We start from the raw sequence: 21,963 nt of genomic DNA on the forward strand, positions 1-21,963 counted from the left end.
TGCGGTACCGAAAATGGATGGCTGGAGAATATGATATTATTTTATAAGGTTATACATAGCCCAGGTCCTCTTGGTCATTGCATAATAAGCGTGTGTATTGTTGCTTTAGTATTTGTTGATTGTAGTATTATTTGTGAAGCATAGCCTGCCTGATTAATGAGTGACATTAAAATCTTTTTTTTTATTCTGAGGAAATAGAATGTAGCAGACACCGTGCTGTACATTGGTGAATTGCAGCTCGGTGCTCTGTCTCTTTAAACGCAGGGCGGAGAGTCAATTTCCGATTGTGGATGGGGCGGATTATTGCTTCTGTCTACTGCTACATCATCTCAGCTGATTCAGAGGATCCCCTTTGCGGGGAAACAACCGAGCAGCCGTCTGTGCAAGATCAGCACAGCCTAACAACATGGATTTTAACGTAAAAAAACTGGCTTCTGATGCGGGGGTCTTCTTCACCAGGGCGGTGCAGGTAAGAAAAATCATGCGGACACCCCTGCAAGATCTCCCATCGATTTACCCTCACTGTGGAACTGCATCTCGCGTTTGATGAATGCTGCGGGCCCTCTGCACGATCTATCCCCGCCCCAAGTGCGTTGTGAGGAATTTCTGTTTGTGGAAATGTAAAACCATTCGTGTATTTTCGCTTCATCAGTCGCACTGTAAGCCGATGAACGTCTGTCAAGCGTCCATTTATTATTGATAACTGTGAGGCTTACGAGTCACGTGATTCCACGCTCTGCTGCGTACCGTCAACAGGAAGCTCGAAAACTCGACAACTCCAATGTCAGACCCAATGAAATCTAACACACATACATGTTTTCAATGACCAACTGTACTTGTATCGAAAGTCTATACGTCCAGGTACAAACTCAAAATTATTGGAAATAAAATGTTTGGGTTGACTTCTCATTTTAAAATAACTAAACCTAGGCTTTATTTTACCCCTGTGACACAAACATATTGCAGAGGATTGGTTTATTTTGTCATTTTAACCAGCGCGAAAACCTCCCTGTTACTTCCTCGTGGGCCGCTACGTCAGCACTCCCAAATATGGGCATGCTTGCGCTAGCGTGCTGTTATACCTGCTTCGCGGCAAAAACCAAGGAAAAAAATCTAAATACAAAAAAAAAACAAAACTAAAGTGCATTTTTGGGTCCTGTTCCGAAGCGTCCATTCAGATTACCGAGCCAATTCATCTGGCTCTTCTCATAGCGGAGACCCTCCAGCTGATCGAGATCTTCATCGTTTGAAGTCCACACACTGTATGTACAGAGGAAACTCAATTTGGCTGCTTGTACTTGTAATCTTGTTCTTTTGGTCACTACGCACACAACTCCCCAACATGAGCGTAGGAATGTATGGAAACCTGCAGATGTCATATCAATCCAGAGACTGCACCCAATGGCCTGCCAATCTATGACTCGGATGTTTGATTGATTGTACTAAGAAGGAGATGTCGTTTACATTGAGGACCCTGGAATTTGTTTATAGTTCACAGAAGAGAAGTTGGGTCAGGCTGAGAAGACAGAGCTCGATCCTCATCTTGAAAACCTAATTGCTCGGGCGGACTGTACCAAGAACTGGACTGAAAAGATCTTGAGACAAACAGAGGTGCTCCTGCAGCCAAACCCAAGTGAGCCCTCTCATAGTTTTCAGAGGAAAAAAACCCAAAATGTATCACTACGAAAAGTATTCCTACTTGTTTACTAAAAGCCATACTTTTGTAAAGCGTGCAGAATGTGGCTTGGCATAGCCTTGCTGAAATAAGCAGAAATATCCTGAAAAAAGGGGCTTTGATGGCCGCATATTTTGCTGCAAAAGCTATATGTACCTTTAAGCATCAAACGTGCCTTTACACATGTGCCAGTTACCCATGTCATGCGCACTAATGCACAACAATATCATCACAGGTTCTGGCTTTTGAATTTTGTGTTAAATAAAAAATAGCTTAGTGTTAGAAATGTGCATCATTAACCGTGTATTTTTTTTCACCCTCCATGCTTCAGTTGACCACACTGGTGAGTTCTGGCTTTATTTTCCAATGTAAGATATCTAGTACTGCATATTAAAGCAAATATAGAACCAGGCAGTAGCCTTTTTTGTTTGTTTGAAGCTGAAGTCCAGTGAGGCTCATCACTGTTTTTTTTTTTTTTGTTTTTTTTAGTTTCACGTGTAACTGAGATGTTACTATTGAGTTTTCAACAAAATCTTTCAATTAGATTGAGATCAATACCCACTTATTCGATGATTTTAGGTTTTCGCAGGCTGGCCCGGTCCCTTTCTCCTGCGAATAACAGGGTTCCATTAGATAGTTTTAAGTTGGAATATCACTTTTCACCACAAGGTGGCGGGCAATGCTTATCTGGGCTTGTACCTGGTCTTTTAGTGAGTAGGCCTAATATTAATTTTGAGTAAGTTGATTTTTGTCAAAACGTGCACAAAAAGCGTCCTTGCACTTAATGTAGGTTTGCGGTCCGGCAGTTTTGTGCTGTTCTTGAATGGTCATATTTATGCATGTCATGCATCTCGTTCGGAAGTGTGTAGTTCGATGTGAACTCCCGACCCCTGTAGCATTGCTGAAAAATTGTGACCCCCCTCCAATATTGTGCGTCAACACACCCAGAAGTCTGTCTTGTTGACACTTTTACTTCATGTTTTGTATAGGTGCTCGAATAGAGGAGTTCATCTATGACAAATTGGAGAAAAAGCTTCCTTCCAGGACAACTAATGCAGAATTGCTTGGCCAATACATGCTGGATGCTGCCAACGAATTTGGCTCCGGGACACCTTACGGTCAGTTGATTTGATCCTGACATTAACACTGTGGTAGTTGGTGAGACTTTGTACAACGTATAATGCCGCTATTGTTGTCGACAAATTAATAGAGAAATTAAGATTTAGTTTTTCAAGGTTATTTCATCTCTACACCAAGCGACAAACCTGAATGCGATCGAGCTGGACAATCGTGAACTAATTACAGTGTGCATACTGCACCCTTACACACATGCCAACTCCCAGCACCAGAAAAAGTGCGACCCCTGGTGTATTCCGTCTACATGATTGTCAAGGAAGAAATTGTAATGGTCAGTATAGCTATATTATAATAATACAGAGACGGGCGACAAATAAAGTAGAGAGTGCTGATATTTGAAAGGCTGTTGGCAAACTCTCTCTCTATCACTCTCTATCTAAATCTCTCGCTCTCTGTCGCTATATCTATGTATCTCTCTCTATCTACCTCTCTCTATATATCTCTATTTTTCTCTCTCTGTCTATCTCTGTATCTCTCTCTCTCTATCAATCGAGATATAGATATTGATATATAAAGATATCAATATAGCTAGATAGATAACATTTGTACGGAAGGAAATGTAATTTTCAGTATGAGCGTTTACATGATACAATATGACATTTCTGATTGCCCACTCATTCATCCGTGACATTACGACACCCTTCATCTGGGGCTCAACTCGCAGCAAAACTAGTTGCTGACTGTTGGCCATTCATGAAAACTAGTTGTAGAACGGCAAACGGTGTGCCCCAATTTGCTTGGTGCGCAATGAGGATTTTGGTGATCCAGTCAACAATACTTTGCATACTGATACATCATTATATAAAGTTCATAATTGTAGCGTATGTGCAGGTTTGTACATGTGTCTTTGTGTATGCTGCCAACTCTAGGTAGTACACTGATTACAGTAGGAGAATACCAGAAAAGGTTGGGAACAGCTGAACGAGAGTTCCTTCAAACCTCCGCCACTAATTTCCTCACTCCTTTACGGAACTTTCTGGAAGGAGACTGGAGAACTATATCCGTGAGTGCGACCCCCACGTCGCTATACTCGCATTCATTTGCTCTGTGTGTTTATAAGCCTAATACATTTTCTGATTGAATTTCACCTGCCTTTTATAGAAAGAGAGGCGAATTCTGGAGAATCGCCGGCTGGATCTCGACATCTGCAAAGCACGCTTGAAAAAGGCTAAGCAGGCAGAGGCCAAAGCAGCAGTGAGTTTGATTTTTTTTTTGTGAGTTCATTATTATTATTATCTTTTCCCCTGTGCAAGTCAGTTCTAATAACTAAGTGATAAGAGCTATTAACCATGAAACCTGATGCAGACAATTTTGATTCTACATATTATAATTCAGAAATGTGTATGAAGGAGGTTAAAAACATTGTTTATTTAAAATATTTGATTAGACTGTGATCAATTAATTGATGTCCTTTTTGAAATTTCCTACAATTTTTTTTAAATCGTCTAAATATGATCGATTGCGTAGTTCACTGAACTTTAAATATCATAATTACTGTTGAGTTGTAGCATCATCTGACATTTTAGAACAATATCGGCTGCTAAACACTTGGGTTTATTGGTGAACACTTGTTCGGATTATTGTCAATCCAAATCACTCACTTGGCTCTCAAGACTTCATTTTACTTCATTTTTTAGGCTCGTTCTTATGTTCTTTGTCAAAGAATTTCTGACTATTATAAAAAAAAAAAGCGTCGCATCTTTAGCAGAGCATGAGTACCAAACGAGGCCGTGCTGACAGCACACACGTTGCTTTAGCATGTCCCCTGCCCAAACGGCTTTTCAAGCATGATGACTCATATTGTCTTGTCACAAGCTGCTGCCTGTATTGCACTATACCGCAAGCCGTTTGTAACTTTCATCAAGTGGTTGATTGATTTTGAATCCCTGAATATGAGACATTTCTGCTTTTGGCTTGTCTTTAAAAACTGGCAGACATTATTGATCCCAACTTTTGGATGCTTTTTATCATGTTTTCTTTACATTGTTATGCTTTTGGTGTGCACTTGTTTTGTTCACTAATGACTGGAAACGCATGACTTTGCCAATGTTTGTTCCCCCCTCCCTGCTCTTGTTGTTTGTAGGCTGCACCTGATTTTCAGGAGACAAGGCCTCGAAATTATGTTCTTTCTGCCAGTGCGTCAGCGGTAAGAATCACAAACAGACCCACTGGCACAGACACTGGGCACACAGTTTTGATATCAGGAACTAATACGCTAACAATTATGTCAGTTCTCCATGATTAAAGTCATCAGTCATCTATGTTTTTTTTTTTTTTGTTAGTTTTTTTTTTGACAAACAATTTCACTGTCAATTCCAAAGACAGGCCCACAAGAACACTTTGACAGTTGAAGAGTAAATTTTAAATAATCATCTAACTCGGAATGATTCAGCATGTTTGTTTTTGATTCTATGTGTTTTGGTGGAATTTAAATTCCATTACAGCGGAACCTCTGGAGTCCAACACAGGTTATCGTTGGTGTGCTGGTATCCTTGTGATTTTTGCAGATTTGTCAAATACATTTTCTTATAGGAATTAATACGAATGAAATGTATTAACAGCAATCAGTCCAACTTTTGCCATCAGAAAACCTGTAATAAGTAAAGGGTACTTCAGCAACGTTTAACACTCTTAACGAGCAGTTATATAATTGGCAAAGTAAAGGTGCATCAGCAATGCGACAAACGCATCTCACTTTTTTGCGCTCTTTACCGTCACACTTTTATATGCTATGTAACAGCGCTTGTAGCTGGATTACGTACTGCACTACTTGCCTCACTACAGTAACGACCGCTACATTGGATTAAATCCGTGCTTCTCAATTATTTTCTGTTACGCCCCTCCCAGCAAGAAGAAAATAATTCACGCCCCCACCCCACCACCCACTCTCCGCCGCAACTATAAGTAATAGCATTTTCGTTGCAAAACAAACCTACACCGTAGAGTCAATATTTGCTGTGCACAATGCGTCATTCGAGCGCCACTGCTAACTACTGGAGTGGATGTGCAATTACACTTTATTGTAGTACGGCGGAAAAAAAGCATGTTCCCCAGGGTCACGCGCGCCCCCCTCACTATTTGAGAAGCACTGGATTTACTTGGCAACCCCTACACAAACACGTTGCACAACAATTGCAAAAAGCTTTACACTATCTCTGCCTTCCTAAACTGGCTGCTGTTGGCATGACTAGTACAAGTACCTTCTGGTTTCATTCCTACCGTTTAGTCTGCACTTGACTCAGTTTATCCACCTTAGTGACTATCGTGTGATGGAAAACCCTTCCCACTTCTGGCATTGCTCAAAGTTCTGTTTTAGGCCCTCTCATATTTTTCCATTTCCTTTGTACTTTTTGGACACATTCTCCAGCCATCCTTTTCTATGCCTGTGTAACCTGATATTATCATTAATACATAAAAAAAAGTCCACCTTCAAAAAGTTCAAAGAATACTTCATGAAAATAAACTCCCAATGACAGAGGCACGTTGAGGTTCACCGTCCATGTAATTTGATGTCTTCAGAAGGGTGGGAATGTGGGTATGTGAGGTACAGTGGGTTTGAATGTTTTTGTGTTTTTTTTGTGTTTTTTCTTTTGTCGTCTGTGGTGTCTTGCACGTGGCTCTTAGAATGAATGCTTCTACGTGCATTTTCTTTGTTTGGCTGTTTTTTAATTGAATTGACCATGTTTTGCTTTCCTTTGTCGTTATTAGATATTGTTTTATTTCATTTTTAGTATTATGTTTTTATTAGGTTTTCATATGTTTTTTACTTTTATGGAGCCTAGGAAGATCAGCATTTGCATATTGACTCAATGAGGATCCAACAATCAATAGACACTAAAACTCCAGATTGTATTATTATTATTATTGACTAACCCACCTCTTCAAATGTCCCTGTTCTGTTGTTATCAAACCAATTGTAGTGACGATTTGACAAATCTCACATGGACAATTTTCCAACACTTTAGTCATTGTGCTTCTGATTCCACAAATGCAAATGGGGCATCATTTAAAAGGGAAATAAACAAGTTTATTGTAATATAAATGTACATTTTGTGAGACTACCAAATTATATTTCTTTTGGTTTGTTGTTTCTTTTTTTGTTTGTTTTATAACCGAACCAGTTGCAGAGTGACTGGGAGAGTTGGGATGTTGAGGCAGAGCCTAGTATATCCGACCAGCAAAAGGTTGTGAACACGGGCCTTTAGTCTTAGTGTACGTGTCATCTGCGTGTGATTTATTATAGCTTGTGAAGTGTTTGTGTAAACGTAAACCCCGTTATTTGTGTTTGGACACTTAGTGTTTGGTTACGCCCCTCATTCAACCATTGGTCACATAGTAGTCACATTGTCACAAAAACATTTTGCACACGGATTTAGCTTTAAGTTAGGTCTGTTTGATTTTTACATCGCTAATTCACAACAAGGCACATTTTCATATGAAGCAGATCCGGGACCATCCGTCTCGTACACGTGCGAAAACTGAACGCTGTTCATCAATGCAGTAATAAAGTTTTAATTCTGACTGAGTTCAGGATAAGCTAACGCTGTCGCCCCTTTAAGTTAAATATTTGTTTTTAGACTTCTAAACACCTGCGTGGCTAAAGTAACTTTCAGCCCGTGGACTGAAATATTGTTTTGACACATTTCAAAATTAGAGCTGTTTATTTGAAGTTAACATAATCTGATAATATTTGAAAGACTTTAAATTGACCATTTGATCATCCTCCTTTATTGTCTTAGATTTGTTATACACACGTATTTCCATTGTTAAGATGATGTGGTGTTGTTGAGAATGGCTCTTTGTTTCTGCTCTCTCAGCTGCTGAGTGAGGAAGTGGACAAAGTAAGTGAGACTTTCACTGCTAATTTGCTCATCAATACAACACAAAATCAAACAACTCAAATTGCGTGGGTGTGCGTCTTGTGTATTCTTCCTAAAAAATACAATGCCTTAATTCTTGCTGCTGTAACACTTCAAATTTCCCCATTGTGGGACTAATAAAGGACATCTTTATCTTTATCTTTATCTTTTCTTCCATCCTAATCTTTCCGGCTGCAGGCAGAGCATGAGCTCCGTGTCGCACAAACTGAGTTTGACCGACAAGCTGAAGTCACCAGACTGTTACTTGAAGGCATCAGCAGCACACATGTGAGTGTGGAGTATTAACTACTGTATGGTGTTACAAACAAAAGGTAAACCAAGATGCAGTGTTGAATCTAGCCAGAGCTAAAAGTGGTATTTGCGTTAGCGTCTGATAAGCAGCACTTGCTTGATTCTTTGGCAACATTGCAGACAGTGTTCCCACAGATCCTTAAAAAAATTCTTCAAAGCCATTGAATTAATTCATCTAAAAACAAGGTCTTAATTGGCATTAAAATTCAGCTTTCTGGAAAAATGTAAAGACATGATAAGTAGGATTTTCAGATTGCAAAAGATCTGAAAATTAACTTTCTTGGGAAAAATTGTATATGCTCTGCTAATAAATAAATAAATGATGAGTGCCTGTGCTCTACAGTACCTGAGCAGTTTTAAATGCATTTACGCTAGATGGCAGACTTTAACAAGTAGATTTCAGCAGGGTGTGTCTTGCCTAAAACTCAACTCAATCATGTCATTCAGGTAAAATCAGAAGCAGGTTATAAATTCACCAAATTTAAAGGTAAACCAATGTGCCGGGTTGTTTTAGAGATACTATCAATTTCAACTTCACTCATGCACCTTACGGTGGTGTTGCGATTGAACTCTTTTTAAAACCAAGAAGCCTGAAATTGCCATGAAGTATGTTCTGGAAATGCCCTGAGCTTTTGCATATGCTAATTTGGTTAAAAACTATTTTCATCTTCTTGTCACTATCTCAGATAATTTGACATTCATGATTATGAGGTGGGAAATTAAACCCATTACGCATGAATGTAAGTACTTCTCTCCGGCCATGTTTGAAAAGTGACTTTAGTTACTCAAATTTGTGTCCTGTTAATTAATAGCGTTGTAAACGCGTATGGTGGACAAGCGCCTGCACCATCTTCTCAGAAAAAAATGCACCGAATGAGAGCTAACACTAGCGTTAGTTTGGCGTTGAGCCTTTTTGTGACATCTTTGATTGGGAATTTTAAGAGCCCTTTGCAAAGGGTTACTTTTTGTTTGCTTTACACCTTTTGTTGTTGAAGGGTAGATCTTTTATACATGCATTTGAGAATTAAATTATATTTAGATGCTATGCTATAGATGTATTTTGGTCTTATTTAAAATGGCATTCCCCCCCCCCTCTTTTATATAGAATCTCCATCTACATCATTTAAGTTGCCCCTCCGTTTTCTAAGTTGACCAGACAAGGAGGTGTGAATGTGCGTGTGAATGTTTTTTTGTCTTTACTGTATATGCCCTGTGCTTGGCTGGCAAAGTCATCTGGGATATTTTGCAGCTCACTCACGACCTCATTAAGGTTAAATAGTAAACTTGATAGATGGATGGATGCGAATTAAATACAAGATTGTAAGTCAACGATGGTAGAATTTGGCTGCTGCTACGTTCCATAATTTTGCAGGCTCCTTTTAACATAATCATGTTTCTGTTCACAGCTGAACCATCAGCGCTGTTTGCAGGATTTTGCTGAAGCTCAGGCTACCTATTATGCTCAGTGTCATCACTACATGCATGAACTCCAGAGGGAGCTCAGCAGGTGAGTGCAAAAGACAATCCAAACATTTGTGTTTTCCTTAACCTCGGAATTAGATTTACAAATAAATTACTTTACATTCTATTGAATTACTTCTAAATCCATTTTTCCACGACCTTCATGCAGATGTGCTAATTCAGTTAGCGCCCCTCACCAGTCTAGTGTCTGTCCCAACCCTGTGTCTGCTGCGTTCCCATCTGGATCACCCTCACCTGGTACCATAGTGCCCACCTCTTTGAGCAATGACCCCAAAACTCTGGCAATGGAACAAACGCAGCTTCCTATTACAGGCACCAGAAAGGCCAAAGTCCTGTATGACTACGACGCTCATGATTCAAGCGAGCTGTCCCTATTGGCTGATGAGGTACCGTTGTAAATTACTTTGAATTCTAGCAGTTTTATGAAGAAGTTAAAAGTCCAAACACTCACAATGGCTGTTTTTATTACCTAGAGGCAAAAGAGCCTTTGGAGCTTTTTGAAATTTTGCATTAAAAATGAAGGCTGTAGATAACAAAATTAGTTGTTTGTTAGCAGTATTACATAAATTTTTGTGGTGCCTCTGCTTTTTTATGCAAATATGGATAAAGGAAGTCACAGTATCTTATTTTCTTCTTTCTTCTTTCTACTCTGCTAGGACCATTCCTCAGCATGAAAATGGTCACATTAATCTCATCGTCGGTACATATATAAAGTTTACACACCCCTGTTCAAATTCCAGGTTTTGAGGCCAACATAAATGATTTAAAAAATGTTCCCACTATTAATGCGACCTATGACCTATACAACTGAATTCAATTAAACTTCAAGTACAGTACCTCCACCTTACTGTTTTCTTATACGAGCATGGTATCACAAAAGCTCTCGAGACACAGTAAGGCCACCAAACATAAATACGATGCACAAATGCTAAAGTTTCATAGTCGTTTCCTGCCTGCGTATACTTACTGTTTTCACTTTCATTTGTTTGGAGCATTGAAATAAAGGAATGGGATTCGGGGGCTTTGGCATTTCAAAAGTTGTTGGTGGAATTATCCAGTCAAAAACAGACAATGTAGAGATGATGAGGTGGAAATAATGATAACGATGTAGCTCGTCAAAAATCATTTTCACCCTGTTTTGTTACTTGAATAAATGAGAATGTAAATTTGCTTTTGGTTATATTTCAGCTTATTACCGTCTACACTGTCCCTGGAATGGATCCGGATTGGCTGGTTGGAGAACGAGGCAATGAAAAGGGAAAGGTTCCTGTTACCTACCTTGAACTGCTGAGCTAACGGACCAAATAACATCATAAACATAAACATGCAAACTGCTCTTTCTACTGTAACTCTGTATATTAATGTAGTGCACTTACTTCATTACTAATACCTTGGCTGATATTTGAAACACGCATTCAAACTTTTTATGAATACAATGGAGGAAGTTGCATCTTTCGCTTACGCAATAGATTCAATTCACCTGGAATTGTAAATTGCAATAGTTTCATGTTCTGGCAAACACCCATCGCATTGCTCATGATTTTTTTCTCTTAGACAAATCAGAACATTATTTAACAGTGATAATTGTGTCCAGATTTCTTGGTACATATTTATGCTACATACGTAATTGATGATTAATTTCCCCGAATCAGATTCACTTGGTTTAATGATTCTAATACTTGAAAGTTGAACAAATATTCCAGAAGCACTATAGAGGTGCAATGATGAGTGCTGTACTGTCTTTTTTTTCCCATCCGTCCATCCGAACCGCAAGGAAATCAAAGGAATTACAAATGAATAGAAAGTGAGAAAACGATGCTGGAGCCTATCCCAGCTATCTTTGGACCGTAGGGTGGGTACACCCTGAACTGGTTTCCAGCCAATCGCACGGCACACAAAGATGAACAGTTATTCATACTCAAAATCACACAATAGGGACATTTTAACCTACAATGCTTTTCTTTAGAATGCAGGCACAGGGAGAACATGCAAACTCCACACAGGAAGGCCGGAGCCGGAATCGAACCCTGCAACTCAGAACTGAGAAAGAGACGTGCTAACCACTCATTTCAAAATACAATGTTTTTTCCATTTGAGGTACGGTAATCCCGCTGGAGTTGAACATCCTTTCCCTGCCTTCTCTGCCAAGCCTCCATGCACACTCCACAGCTCCATCATCTGGGACATTTTGATATCATCCACATCTTGAAAACAGTCACCTTGATGACCCCTTTGTGCTTGGGAAAGAGGAAAAAAAATCACACAGGTGACTGAGGAGGTTGGTCCAGCATGGCAATGTTCTTCTTGGCCTGGAATTACTGGATGCTTAGGGCAATGTGCGCAGGTGCGTTGTCATGGTGAGGCAATCGCAAATTGTTCAGTACCTCTTCTCACCAACTGAACAAAGTAAACGATGCAGGAACTCTTTGTCACGTCATCTGGTCCACATGAAGGGGAAAACTCAGTTTTGTGACACCAGTCCTGGAGGTTTTCTAACACACCATAGATTGATCTTTAAAAAAAAAATTGACTTGGAGAATTGTACTGATAATCCGCACTGTTTAGTGCTCATAATTTTTAAACTTTATTTTAAGTCTGAAGTGAACTGAACTGCATTAAATAGCCTATATGTGATAGTTTGTGATTGGTTTATGTGTAAAATTGAGGCTGTGTTAGATATGACTTGTGAAAATATGATGTAACGTGCTGAGAGAGTACTTGTTCATAAATTATCATGCCTCCCATGTTATTGTTATTTTCAGTATGCATGGACAGTTGTCGTGCATGTAATAACACAAAAGATGTACGCACGCGTGTGTGTGTGTGTGCGCGCGTGGGGGTGTGTGTGTGCGTGTGTGACTGTGTGGAAGATGTGATGTTGGCAGTGTCTGTGCGCCTCAATTTTTAATTTCTCATCACAGTGGTTTCTTTTCACTGTTCATGTTTCAAATTGAATGTGTGATGTCGAATACCCAAACTAGTTATTGCTCATATCGTTGACCCATTTTTGTCTGGCTTGAAGCGCAATAAACTTGCATGAGTGGAACAGTAACAACAGTGTACACTCTTCACTTTGAACATTTTATTCATTCAGTCAGCCTTTAGTAACAGAAAAACAGGAATTCATAGAACTGTGATCAGCACCGGGGACTATGGAAGCCCAAAAGGGTAGGGTCAAAATTAAATAAAAGCAATTGAAAGAATACAATTTTGATAAATAACCAAAAATAATTTACCATTACATTGTAAAATTATCTAATATAATTATGGAATACTTTTGTTACCATTGTTCTAATTGCTATTATCGAATTATTATAAACGTAATTAAATATTTCATAACGATTATTTCAACGTCATGAATTTGAAAATAACAACTTTAAGATATAAAATAAAAAGTTGTACAAAGTCAATTTGTATTTCATAATGTTCTTTTCCACAATGGTCAAATGTCTGATGTCAAATCACATGAGGCAAGAAAGACAAAAAGGGCCAGTCATACACCTGCCCACACAAGGGCGCTTTCAGACAAAACTAGCATTTTGTTCCGTCAACGCTCAACTTAATCATAAAGTATAAAAATTATTAGGGGACCAACTAAGGCAATGATGATGATGATTTATTTTGTGTGTGTGGTGGGCACTCCATGCAGAATTTCCACAACCTCTTTCAAGGTGAAAAGCCTTATATGTTGAACAATATAAAGACCAAGTGACTCAGGAACAGGGCTTGACCTCATATTTTGGCCAATATGGCCACTCCTTTGGGAGCATCTACAGACAAGAATCCAGGGTGTACCGAATATTTTTGACCTCATACACATTTAAAATGAAACAGAATTCAGACATCTTTGTTCAATGTGAAATAAAATTAGGAATATGAAAAGGTTCAAGCAAGTGTGACACTGGATAATGTGGGTTTTGCACATGCACATGCATTGTGTTGCTTTGCATGATTGTAAAATGCAATGTTGAAGTGGACAGGGGTAGTAATGTGCATTTGCATTTTGGTGGCGATTGGTCGCTGCTTTAGACAATAGAACTGACAATTCAAGCAATACTACCTCACTAGCCTCTCTGTGACGTAGATGCTGAAACCGGGAAAAAAAATAAGCCAAGCTCCAAAAGTGGGCATGTCAATTTGTCGTAAATCTCATCCCTCTCTCTCTTAAATCACTGAAGAGTCTTTTTGGGGGGAGTTTTTCAGTACTGATGTCATTTTTACATGCAAACCTATCATATACGTGCCAATGTTTAACGTCAATGAAGCGTCCTTTTAATTGAAGACAAAGACCAGAACTTTCTTTAGCTTTCTATACTTTATTTGAAATAATTTAGTCCAAGTTGCATTATCCATTCATTCATTCATTTTTTAAATAACTTTTATCCCCACTTGGGTCACAGGTGTTCGGGGGCTTATCACAGCAGCTGATGAGCGGCGTGACACACCCTGTTCTGGTTTCAAGCTAATTGCATGGCACCTTTACACAAAAAGGCATTCACATTCACACCTAAGAGCAATTTTGAATAATCATGTAAACTTACATGTTTATAGAACGCGAGGAAACTAGAGGAACGGCAGAGACTTTCATCCTTGGGAGGGCCAAGGCTATCTCAGGGCTCCACAAAAAAAAAAAAAAAAAAAAAAAGATTAGCTCCACCAGTGAACCGGAGTGCCCGGAGAAAACCCATCAAGCATATGGAGAACATGTTGACGACACGCTAAGGCCGGAAGTGAGATTCAAACCCTCAGTATAAGAACAGTGAGATGCACATGCATCAATCGCAAATTAGTATCATTTTATTGAAGCATGGGTGAGGTATCAACATTTGGTATCTACTTGCTGTGGTCCAGCACCCACTGACAGAGCCTTGTGCAGTAAATCTGTGGACTTACTGTGGAGAATGTCCGGCCAGGATTTCTCAGTCTCTTCCACCAATATTCCAGTCTCTTCTTTAAACTGTAAACTGTAAAAATGTCAATGATGCCAATAAAGTAGCGTTGATCAGGTCCATCGATGACATGCAGAGCATTCTTTAAGTTGAGCAGTAAACGTCGGTTTTGGACCTCAAAGGCTGGTAGCTCTTCAATTTCACTGCCAGCAAGGTGATGTGTTTCTCCACTTTGGCTCTCTTCTGCTTGTGCTTGCTTCAAATGGTCACTATCGATTTCTGACGAAATGAAAGCGGCGTTATCCTCTAGGACTGCCCCAGGAACACAGGGGATACTATAGACAGGGCTGGTGTTTGGATTCACAGATCTACAACAATTGTGACACACAAAAAAAATCAGCTTCAGCACAAGTCCAAAAAAATCACATGCAAGTACAAATACATGTGTACGAACTACAATCAGCAGAGAGCACCATAGGAAGTTTTCCCAAAGTGGATGATGTAGGTAAAACATTTTGTTTTTAGGGCTTTCGAAGTTAAAGCATTAACTATGGAGATTAATTAATATTTTATAATGCACTAAAAATAATTAACTCAGTCGTATTTACATTCTGTAGCAGCTGACCTCGGCTCACTGTGCAGACTAACTGAGAGGAGAGTTACTGTCGCAAAGACAGACTTTTAGATAACTTTACTCACTGGAAAAATCCAAAATAATTTGCACACTTTGCGAAGTCAAATTCAAATACCATATTAGTTGTATGTCTTTGGTGTATTGTTCAACTGTTTTTCCTGTATTCTACAGGAAAAGGATCATATTCAAATCAGATCAAAGAAAGCCATTAGAACAGTCTGAGTAGAAATATACTTTTATATTTTTTCCACATTAATTACAAGATTTTACTCAAATAAATATTGTTTCCAAGCTTCGTGAAAAATTGCAATTGAAAAACACAATTGCGATTAATTATGTTAATTTTTCGATTAATTAGTTTGAAAAAAATTAATTGCTTGACAGGAAAAATTATTAATTATTAATTATTATTATTATATCAATTTTTACACCATGTTGTACATGCTCGGTTTTGGAGGCAGGTGACATCCAATTCCGAAAATAATTGGAATTTTTTGTTTCACGGTGTGCATCCGGTGAGGTGTTAATGAGCTGTGAAAATTATTTTTTAAAAGCTGCAAGTTCTTTGATGAATTCACACACAACTGGAAAGAGACAGAAGTAATGAGATTCTGACACCTTTCGACTTTTCTTTTAGCTGCCACTTTGGCCATTGAAGAGTTCACACAAGCTGAAAGAAACCGAGCCCCAGTCCTTTGAGGTTTAATATACGTCAAGGTTGTCGACCAAACAAAGTGCCAACCCCATCAGTGCATTTGTACTAAAGTTTGTTTAAACCAAGTGACAACTGGTGAAAACGGTTACTAACCGCTTAGCTCTCATGATTAGTGAAGCAAAGGAGAGAGCGTGGTGACGTTCGTCTTGTTGTAAAGGCTGATGAGCGAGCAGAAGACTATAATCCAACACGTTGAGGCTTCGGAGAAAGTCTGTGTCTATCTCCATTTGCCGAAGGAGCCAGGATCGCTGCTCGTCTGTGTGCATATATTTGCGCATATATTCTTTTATACATACAATACATACGGTTAGAAGGACAATAGAAAATATAACAGAAATAGAAACGAAAATACTATTCAACACTTTGCCATACCTAGAGTGATGTACTGGCCTTCAAAGTTGAGGTCTTTAAGGACGACAATAATCTGGCATCCGTCTGGTGAAGGATCTGTCCAGCGACTCACTTCACAACCTTTAATATCGTACCTAGCAGGTGGCAACACAAAGCCCCAATCAACATGTATAGAGCAGAAATACTGTAATCTTTCTTTGTTCATTTACACGTGTGGCAGGATGCTGTGTTTCTTAATGGGGCAATTAGCAGTAAACAAAAAAAAAACAAAAAACAAACAAAAACCCCCACTACTTTTTGTCATATATTATATGTTAAAACTGTCTGAATGACCTGATAGTAAATGAACATCAAACTGATCATTCTTTTGTGTGTGTTCATTTGTAATTAATATTTTAAAAACTTGTCACACCGCATCAAGAACACGCTATGACAGACACACAGAAGGCGTGATCAAAGTGTGTGTTAATTATTAAGGTGTAAGAATTAAGTTCATTTGAAATGACAATAGACGTCGAAAGTAATGAAATCAAACACAGTAAGCACACGCAAAAAAAATACAACCGGATTTACTAAATGTGCAATGGGGACTGCGTCTTTCAAATGTGCAAATTTGCAAAATAGCTCTCATCCAGGTAGTACATTTGTGTCAATGAATATACAAGATGCAGCGTTTGAACACCTTGCAAAAACTCAGCAAAAACAGATGAGGTGCTGCTATATGCGTTTAAGTTTAATGCAGGGACAAAACTCGAGACACCATCAATTAATTAAACAATTCACCCATTGCTGTGGTTAGGGTTTAAAAAAAAAAAAAAAACGGCAATTGGCCAATTCTCAAAACAAATCAAGGGTATGCGTCGCTGGTGTCGTTCATGGATAGCTGCGTCACTGGGCTTGGAAAATCGTCAACGTCACTGTATGACTAGTTCATCAGGTACATTTATCACGAGTCTTCTACTTTTAACGCAGTGCATATTCCCCCCCAAAATACAAACTGATAACACTTAAGGGATGTATTTCCAAAACCGACACAAGCCAACATATTTTAAAAAGGGTGGTTTGCGCAACTGTGGGCGTGAACACAGCTGACCTCATTTGCCACCAATTGAAGCGCCTTCTCTCATTCCTTTTAATCACATCTCTGATGTAGGGATCCAGACCTGACTGAAGCATTTTGGTGTGTGTGTGTATATGAGTGTTATCTTTATTAAATATTTTGTGTTTGCGTTCACTACAGACATAGAGTGAATGTTTGTTCACGAGGGGCGTGGCTTTAGTCATGGATGCAATTCACGAAAGGGAGAAAGGAGTAAACCGAGCCTACATTCAAATCTTGAAAACTGCAAACTCCACCTTCAACTCAGAGGTACTCTCAGGTCTCATTTTGGCTTCATTGTGCCAAAGTCTTGAAGAGAGTAGTTCTTACCTTGCACTTATTCGATCATCTGGATAAAACACACTTTGCATAACAATGAAGTATTTCTGCAAATGAACAGAAAATGTGCTTGAGACCAATTGCTTTCTTACACAATTTGATTATACAAACATACTGTACCTTTTGCCTACATGAAATTCTGATTCTGTGAACACCTTTCAAAAAAAAAGAGAAAAAAATAATGTAACAATGTATTTATTTATTTCAGTTATATGGCGTCTGTATGGTGAACACTAAGGAGACATTGTAAAAGGAATAAATAGACGGACAAAAAAAAACGTAGGGTCTGGTGGATACACAAGTGGGAACATGGAAGCCATTTTACTTTTGTATGTTACCATAAATCTCAAGTCAACTTCATTTGTAAAGCACTTTAAAAACAATCTTGGCTGCATACAAAGTGCTGTATATAAAGGGAAAAACGGCCAAAAACAATACATTAACAACAAAGACAGTAAATACAATGAAACAAAAGCAAAAGCAATGCTCAGTGAGTGTTGGAGAGCCTCGGGGTGGACTTGGTTCAAAGGGGGTATGCTCTTTTCACCCCTGGGTGTCGGTCAGAACACAAGGATGAGTCCAAGATGTGGGTTGGTGGGTTTAATGGCGTATCTTCAATCAACATGCAATAGCACAGGCAACAGGCGGACAAACATGAGCACAGATGAAAATGAGGTGGTGATGGACTCATGCATGCAGGAATGCATGTGAGCGAGCGAGAGTGTGAGGGAGAGTGGGAAGCAGTGAGCGTGCGAAGCAATGAGCGGGTGGGAAGCAGTGAGCGTGTGTGTGTGGTTTTGCGGTCAGGAACGCACACGGACACTGAGGCATCGAACACGTCACATGCTAGTGGTGGTCGGCTAACAACTGCTGCGCAACAAGCAGTTGTTGGTAACCCGTATGTGGGCGCTTCTCGCGAGAGCTCAGCACCGACGCGACTCCAATCACACAACAGGCACACAAACGATGACGACATTCAACCTAGGAACCTTTCGAACAGCCGCCCCCGAATGTTCGAAGTACATTCGCTCCTAAGAAAGGTGATAGAGTCTCGAATGTCTCACGGCAGGCTGGTCTTGATTGTAGCGATGTCTTCATCACCAGCCGGAAGAGCTGGCAGAACGACCAACCTGGCCACTGGTCTGGTGTAGTTGCGCTCGCCGATCTGCACATCGATGGAGCGGACGTGTCCATCAGCGCTGGGATGGACTTGGGTGACATGGCCCACGGGCCACATCGCTCTTGGCAGCTGGGGGTCCACCAGCATCACGACAGCGCCCTTGACGATATCGGCTCTGGTGGATTGACACTTCTGGCGTGTCTGCAAGTTCGGTAGGTAGTTACGCAGGAAGCTGGACCAGAAGTGGTTCGCCAGAACTTGGGAGTGTCTCTAGTGGCGACGGATCAGCAGGTCAGTCTCTGGATACACAATCTGGGGTAATGATCCATCCGGCCGCCCCATCAACAGGACGTTGGGTGTCACAGGATTGAGGTCTTGAGGCTGGATGAGACGTATCCTAGTGGCTTCGAATTGAGGATCCCTTCCACTTCAAGCAATACGGTCCTTAGCACTTCCTCTGGGACTGGCTGGGCTCCCACCGTGGTGTACAAGGCTGCCTTCACTGAACGTATCTCCCTTTCCCACGTCCCTCCGAAGTGGAGTGCAGCTGGTGGGTTGAAGTGGAAGCTGATTTCCTGCTTGGCTAGCTGTTGCTGTAGATCTGGGGAAAGGGTAGCGAACGCCTCTCGCAGCTCTCTTTCTGCTCCTCGGAAGTTGGTTCCCTGGTCCGAATACAGCTCAGTGGGTGTCCCTCGGCGTGCAATGAACCGCCTGAGGGCCATCAGGAACGAGTCGGCGTCGATCGTGTTCAGAAGGTCTAAGTGAACGCCTCTGGTGGTGAGGCACTTTAATATGATGCCCCACCTCTTCTCCGTGCGTCTTCCCACCTTGACCTGGAATGGCCCGAAACAGTCCATTCCAGTGGAGAAGAAGGCTGGCTTGAAGAGGCGTAGCCGAGCAGGTGTTAGGTTCGCCATCTCAGAGAGAGCAGGTCTAGCTTTCCAGCGTCGACATTCTGTGCAGGTATGTTGGTAGCGGCGTATTGCTTCACGGCCACGCAGGATCCAGTAGGAGCGCCGTATCTCCGCGAACACTCTCTCTGGTCCGGGGTGATGCAGACGGCTGTCGAAGTCTTGGATGAGGAGTCTAGTGGAGGGGTGGCTGGGATCCAGCACGATAGGATGAACGGCTATCTGGTCTAAATCCTCAGCGTGATGAAGCCTACACCTCCAACACGAATGACCTCCTCTTCATCCATCTCAGGAGACAAGGTGAGTAGGCGGCTGCTGGATAAGACAGGCTTGCCGGCCTTCAGGAGCCTCAGCTCGTCTGGGAAGCTGTCACGTTGGGATCGCTTGAGGATGAGGATCTCGGCCCTGCGGTAATCTTCAGCAGTATGACCGCTGCTCTGATCTGCCGCCCCCTGCAGCTCCTGCACTGTAGCGTGGAACAAGTCCTTCCAGGTGTCATATCTCGTCGCATCTGCTGTGCTGACTGGGACTGTCGTGACTCCACAGAAGGCAGACTTCCTTAGCTCTGAGGTATCGTCATCCTTATCAAGCTAAGGCCGGACTGGCCAATCTTCTGGGGGTTGGAGAAGGAATGAAGGTCCTTGACTCCATCGGTTGGGCTTCACAAGGTCTAGCAGTTTCTTGCCCTTTGTGATATCATCCGCAGGATTCCTCTCTGAGTCTACATATCGCCAGACATCAGGGCTGGTGAGTTCCTGGATCTCTGCCACTCTAGTGCCAAGAAAGACCTTGAAACGGCAGGACTCCGACTGCAGCCATGTCAGAACCGTGGTGGAATCAGTCCACAGGATTGTCTGTGTAATCTCCAGCGTGAGCTCCCTCCTGACGAGCTTGGCTAGATGGGCTCCTGTGACAGCTCCGCACAGCTCCAGTCTGGGCATAGAGAGGAGACGCTTGGGTGCAACTCTCGAGCGTGCAAGAAGGAAAGACAGGGGGACTTGCCCTTGCTTGTCGCTTGTTCTCAGGTACGCCACTGATCCATATGCTTGTTCGGAAGCATCCGAGAACACGTGAACTTCATGGGTGCCACTTGACAAATCTACCTTGGCAGGTAGGTAGGCTCTTGGTAGGGTGACTTGAGGAAGGAACCTTAACTCTTCTTCCCAACTGTTCCATGCTTGTAGGAGGTCTTGGGGGAGAAGAGGATCATCCCAGCCTCTGTGCTTCTCCCAGAGGCGGCGGACAAGCATCTTGGCTCTAGTGGTGTATGGGATCAGGAACCCTAAGGGGTCGTACTGACTGGCTAAGACGCGGTAGATGTTCCGCAGCGTTGGCGCGTCATACTCGATATGTCGGTGTTTGTAACTCATAGTGTCCGTATGACAGTGCCAGCTGAGTCCTAGCGTTGATTCAGGGGAGTCTGCCTGGTCGTGGGGAAGGTGGAGCTCAAAGCTGTCTGATCTTGCCTGCTAGGGTAGGTGTTCGACAACGCTCGGCATGTTACTTGCCCACTGCCGTAGGTCGAATCCGCCAGCAGCTAGGAGCGTCCGGAGTCCGTCCACCAGACTACTGGCTTCTTGAGGAGTAGGAAGACTCTGCAGGAGGTTGTCCACATAAAAACATCTCTCAACGGAGAACCTTACGTCATCTTCTGGTTGGCTATGTTCGGCTACATGGCGTTGCAGGGCGAACGTAGCGCAACAGGGGCTACAAGTGGTGCCAAAGGGAAGAACTTACCACTCGTACACTTCTGGAGGGTCACCTTTGGTCATGTCATGCCAGACGAACCGAAGGAGGGAACTGTCAGCAGGGAGTAGGCGGACTTGATGGAACATCCCCTTAATGTCTGCAGTAAGGGCGACAGCGTGTTCCCTGAAGTGCAGCAGCACTCCCAAAATCGATGCTCCGAGAGTGGGTCCAGGCAGCAGTGAACCGTTCATGCTCTGGCCTCTATACTGATAAGAGCAGTTGAAGACGATTCTGTTCTTGCCGCGATGGCTCACCATGTGGTGCGGAATATACCACTCTTCTCCCTCTTGGTTAATTTCTTGATGGCTTAACTTAGAGACGGAGCCTGCATCCACCAGCTTCTGGATCTCGATGCCATAGACCTTGGCACGCTCTGGATCTTTGGCCAGTCGTCGTTCTGTGCTCCGCAGACTTGGGATGACGGCTTCCTTTGGGGCGCGGAGAATAGGCATTACTCGTTTACGCAGAAGGGGGGTGGCATAGCGAAGGATCCCGTGCACCTCTAAGCGGATGGTCTTTTCTTCGAGCAGGGCCACGGCTGCTTGATCCTGCTTTGACCTCGTCACGATCTTCTCGCTTCTGTAGGGAAGAGTGTCGAGTTGCCAGAGTCTTTCGACGTGTCTAAACAGTTCTGCATCAACTGGGGATACTGATGTCAACAAACACTCTTGTGGACGTAAGGGGTCCCGGA

General features: G+C 41.7%; 2 protein-coding genes across 9 annotated transcripts in view; one reads left to right on the plus strand and one right to left on the minus strand.

Moving 5' to 3' along the window:
- Positions 1 to 278: 278 nt before the first annotated feature.
- Positions 279 to 11,119, plus strand: LOC148319603 (endophilin-B2-like). Of its 5 annotated transcripts, XM_088280960.1 has the most exons (14): positions 279 to 469; positions 1,492 to 1,633; positions 2,007 to 2,018; positions 2,665 to 2,793; positions 3,682 to 3,815; positions 3,914 to 4,006; positions 4,896 to 4,958; positions 6,934 to 6,996; positions 7,630 to 7,653; positions 7,870 to 7,959; positions 9,390 to 9,490; positions 9,614 to 9,702; positions 9,778 to 9,851; positions 10,654 to 11,119. In XM_088280960.1, exons 1-14 carry the CDS (start codon positions 407 to 409, stop codon positions 10,759 to 10,761), a joined length of 1,185 nt encoding a protein of 394 aa, XP_088137086.1. In that variant the 5' UTR covers positions 279 to 406; the 3' UTR covers positions 10,762 to 11,119. The 5 variants fall into 5 exon arrangements, with proteins under 5 accessions (XP_088137086.1, XP_088137082.1, XP_088137084.1 ...); XM_088280956.1 differs by having other exon boundaries at positions 9,614 to 9,851; XM_088280958.1 differs by lacking the exon at positions 6,934 to 6,996 and having other exon boundaries at positions 9,614 to 9,851.
- A 2,514-nt stretch (positions 11,120 to 13,633) lies between these two features.
- pip5kl1 (phosphatidylinositol-4-phosphate 5-kinase-like 1) overlaps positions 13,634 to 21,963 on the minus strand; it is a 30,626-nt gene continuing 22,296 nt past the window's right edge. For 3 of the 4 annotated variants that reach the window (XM_088280964.1, XM_088280963.1, XM_088280961.1), the window contains exons 6-10: positions 17,613 to 17,647; positions 17,484 to 17,539; positions 16,076 to 16,188; positions 15,797 to 15,986; positions 13,634 to 14,722 (exon numbers count right to left, since the gene is read on the minus strand). In XM_088280964.1, the coding sequence (XP_088137090.1) occupies positions 14,299 to 14,722; positions 15,797 to 15,986; positions 16,076 to 16,188; positions 17,484 to 17,539; positions 17,613 to 17,647 (818 nt within the window). In that variant the 3' untranslated portion in view covers positions 13,634 to 14,298. The remainder of the gene's footprint in view (positions 14,723 to 15,796; positions 15,987 to 16,075; positions 16,189 to 17,483; positions 17,540 to 17,612; positions 17,648 to 21,963) is intronic. The other variant, XM_088280962.1, reaches the window with a different exon arrangement.

The sequence above is a fragment of the Idiotropiscis lumnitzeri genome, chromosome 18 (genome assembly GCF_059441095.1).
Source record: "Idiotropiscis lumnitzeri isolate Australia: NSW breed Sydney's pygmy pipehorse chromosome 18, RoL_Ilum_1.0, whole genome shotgun sequence".
In the NCBI taxonomy this organism is placed as follows: Eukaryota; Metazoa; Chordata; class Actinopteri; order Syngnathiformes; family Syngnathidae; genus Idiotropiscis; species Idiotropiscis lumnitzeri.

Excerpts from the sequence above, each read along its gene's own strand:
- LOC148319603 (XM_088280956.1), top strand. The coding sequence starts at position 407 with ATGGATTTTAACGTAAAAAAACTGGCTTCTGATGCGGGGGTCTTCTTC. Across the intron at positions 470-1,491 it reads TCTTCACCAGGGCGGTGCAG|TTCACAGAAGAGAAGTTGGG; the intron begins GTAAGAAAAATC and ends ATTTGTTTATAG. Across the intron at positions 9,852-10,653 it reads TGTCCCTATTGGCTGATGAG|CTTATTACCGTCTACACTGT; the intron begins GTACCGTTGTAA and ends GTTATATTTCAG.